This window comes from Vombatus ursinus, unplaced genomic scaffold, assembly GCF_900497805.2.
Source record: "Vombatus ursinus unplaced genomic scaffold, bare-nosed wombat genome assembly UNPS02014174.1, whole genome shotgun sequence".
NCBI lineage: Eukaryota > Metazoa > Chordata > Mammalia > Diprotodontia > Vombatidae > Vombatus > Vombatus ursinus.
The window spans coordinates 503114-510540 of record NW_020953952.1 but is presented as its reverse complement, the minus strand read 5'-3'; the positions used below and the strand labels follow the sequence as shown (position 1 = coordinate 510540).

Here is a 7427-nt window from a genome sequence, read left to right as displayed (position 1 = left end):
ATGTTTCTGTTTTTCAGCAGGAATGATGCTGTCATAGGATACCAACAATTCAGCTCTCTTTGAGGAATGACATGGAAGGGAGTGTGATAGGCTTTGGATCTCGGTTACAATGCTACTTCCTCTCAGATGTTCTTGTAATCTTCTGGTAAAAAAGATGGGGCTTGCCAAAGGGTCTTTATGAAGGCTTAAGGGAAATTCCAAAACCAACACTTGGTTAGCTCTCTCCAAGCACCTGTAAGATCTGGAGACAGTATCACAGCACTAAGGAATATCAAATGTTCTTCAAAAACATAAGTAATCAATCCATTTGAACAAGGAGCCTATAAGAATCTATATGATTTTGGTCTCCTATCAGCTCCATCCTACTTCTACTAAGACTTTTATCTAGAGCAGAAACTTGTCTGTAGCCTCCATACCCCACCCGACCCTAAATTTGAGGGTAAGCATGGGGACAAGGTTACTTCCAGGAAGACAAATTAGATCAGTGGTCAGGTGAAGAAATGGAGAGTTATGGACATCACCACCCCTGGACTTTCCAGGAATAGGCGCATGGAAGCTTCCAGGGCACCTAACTCCATTCAGGATGCCAGTGGATACGGCATTCACTTTATGTCCATCCTATCTGACTGTGCCTTCTTTCTATGAGTATTTTCCCTCACTAGAGCTGGATTACTTTCCTATCTTGTTATAATGTTCAAAGCAAGAAGAAAAAGAGAAAACAGTTTCTTAAGTCAATTTATTATTATTATTTTTTACAATAAGGCCATGATTGCTATTGCTTAAGGCCCTCTTCAAAGCATCCTTCACTTCTTTGTTTCTCAAACTGTAGATCAAAGGATTTAACATGGGAATGATCACTGTATAAAAGACTGAGGCCATCTTATCTGTATCAAGGGAATGGTTTGAGCTGGGCTGTAAGTACATAAATATTAAGGTCCCATAGAAAATGGTGACAGCCACCATGTGTGAGCCACAGGTGGAGAAGGCTTTGCGCCTGCCTTCAGCTGAATGCATCTTTAGAATTGCAGAGATAATATACATGTAGGAGACAAAAACAACCATAAGAGAAGAGATAAACATGATTCCTGCGCAGGCAAAAATCCATATTTGTTTGGAGTGGGTGTCAGAGCAGGACAGCCTCAAGAGAGGCATGTCATCACAATAGAAATGGTTGATAATGTTGGAACCACAGTAGGAGAGGCGGAATGTAAGGATAACATGGAATACTGCAACCAGAAAGCTGTAGCTATAAGGCACAGCTACAAGTTGAATACATATTTTAGGAGACATCAGTACCATATAAAGCAAAGGGTTGCAAATGGCCATGTAGCGATCATAGGCCATGGAAGCTAGCAGCAAGCATTCTGCTGTCATGAAGGCAAGAAAGCAACCAAGTTGGGCAGCACACGCATTGAAAGAAATAGTATTTTTCTCATACAAAAAATTCCCTAACATTTTGGGAGTAATAGATGAAGAATAACAGAAATCAACAAAAGCAAGGTGACTTAGGAAGAAATACATTGGGGTTTTTAGTCGTGAGTCCATTCTGATGAGTATGATGAGACCCAGATTGCCCCCCACTGTGAACCCATAGATAAAGACGAACACCAGGAAGAGGGGCATCTTCAGCTCCTGCTTGTCAGTGATGCCCAAGAGAATGAACTCAGTCACCTGGGTAAAATTAATCTCAGCCATTTATTCCATCTGGGAGCCTAGAGGAGGGATGAAATAAAAGATGTTGGATTTCAGGTTCGTCTTGATGCATAATGTTCTTAATCACTGCCACCATTACCATAGCTAACAATAATTGTTCATATTGAGAAAGCATTTTTTATTTTCTTTTAATTTTATCAAGTTTTTGTTTCAGTAAAATGCAGTGAGATAGGTAATGCAAAGATTATTATATCCATTTTACTATTAGGTAAAAAGGCTCACAGAGTTTGTGAGTTTTCCAAGATTGTTCACCTAAAAAATGTTGGCATGCATAACTTAGAGTGTTGACTATGACTACAAGTCTTAGGGTTTTTCCAATATGTAATGCTACATTATCCTCAGTATATAAAAAACTCATATTTGCTTTTCTTGACAGGTACTTTGTGTAGTTACTATGACTGCTACTTTTTTTTAGTTTCTCTCTTTTTTCTCTCTCTCTCTGTCACCGTCTCTGTCTCTGCTTTCTCTTTCTGTATTTCTCACTCTTCCCTGCTCCTCTCTGTCCCTATGTCAATTGGACACGTAAATTCAAACTTATTTTGTTTTATATATATATATATATATATATACACATACACACATACATACATATATGTGTATGTACATACGTACATATATATGTATGTATACACACACACACATATGTGTGTGTGTGTGTATGTGTATACATATACTATTTATCACCCTGAATTTTGCTTGGTATTGTGGTTCATATAAATTATTTTAGTATAACTATTACATAGAAACCAAATTTGGCTTGAATTTTAGTAATGCCAATAATGAAAAAAGAAAAGATGGTAATGATGAAAACAGAAATCAAGAGTGGAGTTAATAAAATGATACTGGTCTTTCCCACTAGATTGTTTATTGTTTTCTTTCCGTTACATCCCATGTCCTATCAGCTGCTGTCTCATAGATTCTATTCAAACTCTGTCTCACACATTGTTTCCTTTCTTTCTACTCACATAGCTATCACTCTGATTCAGACACTTATCAATTCTTGCCTGGACTATTGCAAAATCTTATCACTGGAATTCTGCTATTGTTTTCACAATCATCATCACCATCTTCATCATCCTTAATTGATCCAACCATTCCTTCAATCTGTCTTCCCTTTCACAGCCAAGCTCCTCAGTGTGGGGCTGGGTCTGTGGAGACAGGGAGAATCTTAGATATACTCCCTCTACTTCTCTCACATACCTCTCCATTCTTTATAGTCTGAATTCTGACCTCATTCAAATGAAATGGTATTCTCCAAAGCTCCCAGAGATTTCTGGACAGTTCCCCCCAATCTTTACCCTCTCCATAGCATTTTACACGAGTGATCACTCTCTCTTCCTTGCATTCCCTCTATGCACAACACTGTTTTCTCTTGATTTCCCTACCATCTGTCTTGTCAATCCTCAGCTCCTTTTTCAAGATCATCATTCCACTTAAGAGCTCAAAGCAGAGGTATGGCCTAAAGCACTGTCTTGGGACCACTCCTTTTGCTGCCCTTATCTCTTGCTGATCTCAAGTTCCATGGGTTCAACTCTCATCTCTAAGCAGATGATACCCAGATCTACATACCCAGAACTAAGTTCTCAACTTTCAGCTTATGTTTCACCTATTACCACTGAACATTTGAAACTGATGTTCTATAGTCATCTCAAACAAAACCAAGTAATATAGTTTCATATTCAAAGAGGTCATACTCTATTGGGGGAGATATATGTTTATATACAGGAGTATGCAAAATAAATAAAAGGTGATTTTGGGTGGAAGGGCCAGCTCTGGGGATCATTTCTCCTTCATTTTAAAACTGAAGAGATACAATTTTGAGTTAGACAGGTTGTTTAGCCTGTCCATCATTCTGTGTGCCACAGTGGCACCAAGGATTATTTTAAAGGACCTATGACATTAAAAGATGAGAGATGTCCTCTGAACATCCCTAACAATGTAAGAATTGCCTTCTTCCATGCTGTCTGGTAACCTATTTCAGACAGAGGCATCAAGAGCTAATTGGGATTGTCCTCAAAGATCCTCACATCTTCCAAGTATTCAAACTTCTACTAATAAATAGATCCCATTATAAGCCATTCTTCATTTGAATAAACCTAAATTTGTTTAAACCTCTCTTAGACCTATTTTTTAGCCTGTACCTTCTCCTAGAGTCCTAATTGCTTTTTACAACAAGAATATGTGACACAAATTAAGGAACTAATATTTCATTATCTTTGCTTCATGAATATTTATTTGTAAGTGACAATATTTGTTACTGTAGTTGGTTAATATGTTTGTCACTGCCTCTTCCAGTTCATTTTACAGATGAAGAACTGAGGTAAACAGTTCTGACTTACCCAGGGTCAGAAAGCTTGTACGTGTCTGAGGCTACGTTTGATTCCAATCCTTCACAAATGTCAGACCCTCACCCACCAATATAATTAATAGGAAGAGGAACTATTTATAGTTATCAAGAATTAGATGGTTATGTCTTTTTTCCTAATTCAATGGTTATTAAACTGTTAATGAAGTGCTGTTTGATTGATCTGCCTAATCAGTAGTGAGCAATCCAGTCTGGTATTGTGGGAAAAGTGCTGGATTTGCAATTGGAGGACCTGCATTAGAATCCTGGTTCTTTCACCTATTGCCTGAGTGACTTTGGGTAAATGACTTACTCTCTATGGATGTAAGATTGTATGAGGTTGGATGAGGTGATTTCTAAAGTCCCTTCCAGTTCTAACTTGATAATTCTGTTTGATTAAAATTATTTAACTAGATTTTTGTGTAGGTTTAGCCTAAGGACTCAGTAATCACCAAATATGTCATATACAGTGTACAAAAATCTGTATTTAAATATTCCCATGTATACTCTATATATCTGTCACATACTGAGTTATTTACCTGTTGTTTCCCCCATTAGAACGTAAGCTCTCTGCCAGCACAGATGATGTTTTTGTCTTTCTTTGTGTCCCCAGAACTTGCATCCTGGCCTCAATGCTTAATAAATGTTTTTTGACTGAAAATAAATTGAGGGATGATCACTTCAGTTTTTCTCCTAATTAGCTGGCAGGAAATTTTCTATTCAAATTATCCAATGAAATACAAACTTATAACACTACCTTACCTGATTGCCTAGATTATATTATTAAACTGTTAAACAGCTGGTCTGAGTTCTCAAGTTTTCTGGAGCATTTTAAACTTCCTAGGGTGAGCAAATAGTGCTCTCAAGAATGGAGAGGATGGAACAGAATAGAAGGCTTTCTTGATGTCTGTGTCCCAAAGGACTTAACCCTTAACTATTCCCGAAATTCATTGCTCACACAGGAATTCACAAAGAAACTAAATTTAATTCCTGTAGGGAATCCAAAGCAGTCTAGATGTTAATTGAGGAGCTGCTATGGGTGTTGGAAGAAGTGAGTATCTGAAACTACTTCTCATACAAAGAGGATGTGAGGAAGCTAACTTCACAGTTGGAAGGACTTCAGCTATTGCTAGAGAATATCTTCAATGAGCAGCAGTCAAAGAGTTGGAATATTGCTTGTTTTCCATTACTGTCTCCAAACTCTCCCCCTCTACCTTCATTAAGTACTATCTTTTCCTTTGAAGTTCACATTAGATATATATATAGAGAGAGATAGATATATAGATATATATATATATATAGATATATAGATATAGAGATATAGAGATGAATATAGATATAGATATATATATATATATATAGATATAGATATATTGCTCAATCTAGACCCCAGTGGCTATTATCTGTACAGTCCAAGGATTATTTCCTTTCTTTGTCAGTGAGTTCAACACCTGGTATACCTTTGATCTTGCTATTTACACCCCCTAATCATGCCCTTCATCTTCATTGTTATCTCTAGTACCTCTACCTCTCCATTCTTTTTCTGGTCATCAACCCTCTTGCTGGGTACAGTCTTCTTTTTCTATCTTAACCTCTTGGTACATAAATTCAACTCTACACTATCATCACATTTGACTCTCTTGCCCCCTTATCTGTTCACCGATCATGCCTTGCTAAGACCAAGCTTCTACCATCTGCCCACTTCTCTTCACATGAATGTGAATGAATGAATACTCAATACTAAATCCTATGAATACTTCATGAAACTAGAAAATAAAAATCATGAAACAGGGATGATTGGATCAACTACACATTAGTGTTATACAATCTCAACTTGGTTGTTGCTCCAACAAGGCAATAGTTCTACGCCACCCTAATTGATTACCTGTCTTACTCACAACAGCAGTTATTCCCAACGTTGCCATCATTCTTCAAGTTTCCCATGGCATCCCCTCTCCCCATTCTCTCATCTAAGAACTTGGACTCATACTTCATTGAAAAAAATACTGAAACCATTAATTGAGAGCTCCTTATCTCAAGTCACTCAGGTATACTCCTCCAATATCTCGTCCTTCACTGTTATTTCATATCAAGAGATGGCATTTCTTGCTCCCTTCTTACTAAGGCAAACACCTTTACTGTATATGTACCTCTCATCCCATTTCATCTAGTCATTTTCAGCAGATTGCTCCCTCTCTCACCCTCCCTCTGACTAACTTTCAATGTCATCTTATCTACTAGCTGTCTCCCTGCTGACCACAAACATGATCATGATTCCCTGTTTTCCTCACCCTTAAAAATTAAACCAAAGGAAAAAAAAGCCACCTCATAATAGATAGGAACAAACTAGCTATCACTCTAGATTTCTCCTTCCTTCCAAGCTCAAATTCCTTGAAAAAGCCATATACAGTCTATGCCTCCATTTCCTTTCCACTTATTCTCTTCTAAACACTTAACCGTTGGGCTTCCAACTTAATGATTTAACTGAAACATTTTTTCTCCAAAGTTATCATTAACCTCATAATTGATAAATTTTCTGGACTTTTCTCAGTCTTCATCCTTCTGGACCTCTCTACAGCCTTTGATAGTATTACCCTCTCCTTCTGGATATTCTCTTCTCCCTAGGTTTAAGTGACACGGATATCTCCTCATTTGCCTCCCACCTGTCTGACTATTCCATCTCAGCTGGATCTTCATCCATGCTCTCTACATAGCAGTATTCTCCAATGGTCTGTCCTGGGCCATTTTCTTTAGCCTTGGAGACTGCTAGCCCCATACATGGTGTCCCAGAAATGACTTCTCCAGGTCCCACAGGATCACAGGGTACGAGATACAGAAGTGGAAACTGAGTTTAGAGAAGGAGAAAGCTAAGACCCAGAGTGATCAAATGACTTGCCCAGGATCACACCACTAATAAGTATGTAAGGAAGGATTGGAACCCAGATCTTGCCTACTAGATGTCCAGCCCTCTTATCTATGGTGTCACCTAGCTGATAAGGGTCCTAACCCTGCCTGTGCTTAAAGACTTCCAGTGAAAGCCAAGTACTCCACAACTAGTTTTTATAAAAGTTCTCACCTCTATTATACGTCTGTGGAACTTGCACCCAGTACCCCTAGATCTATTCTCTGGAGCCAAACAACACCAGACTAGTCCCTTGTACATGTGACATTTCACAGACTTGAACCCCACACATCCCTCAGTTTCTTCTGCAGGATTGAACTTCCACTTTGTTGAATTCATCCTCATGGAATGTTGTCCACTTCTGTTAGCATCAGGATCACCTGGTTCTTGTTAAATTGCAGCCATGGCTTTCCTAAATTATGAAGCATGGGGCAGACCATAGAATTTAAGATATGAGAGCAGGGTAGA

At 38.3% G+C, this 7427-nt stretch overlaps 1 protein-coding gene across 1 annotated transcript; it reads right to left on the bottom strand.

The window, feature by feature from the left end:
- Positions 1 to 214: 214 nt before the first annotated feature.
- LOC114041495 (olfactory receptor 8U9) lies at positions 215 to 1695 on the bottom strand. The gene is made up of 2 exons (XM_027859955.1): positions 757 to 1695; positions 215 to 232 (listed from the first exon to the last, which is right to left on the bottom strand). The coding sequence occupies exons 1-2, from the start codon at positions 1693 to 1695 to the stop codon at positions 215 to 217; spliced, it is 957 nt and encodes a 318-aa protein (XP_027715756.1).
- Positions 1696 to 7427: the final 5732 nt, after the last annotated feature.

What these genes read in the sequence shown, in the direction of transcription:
- LOC114041495 (XM_027859955.1), bottom strand. Translation starts at nt 1,695, where the DNA reads ATGGCTGAGATTAATTTTACCCAGGTGACTGAGTTCATTCTCTTGGGC.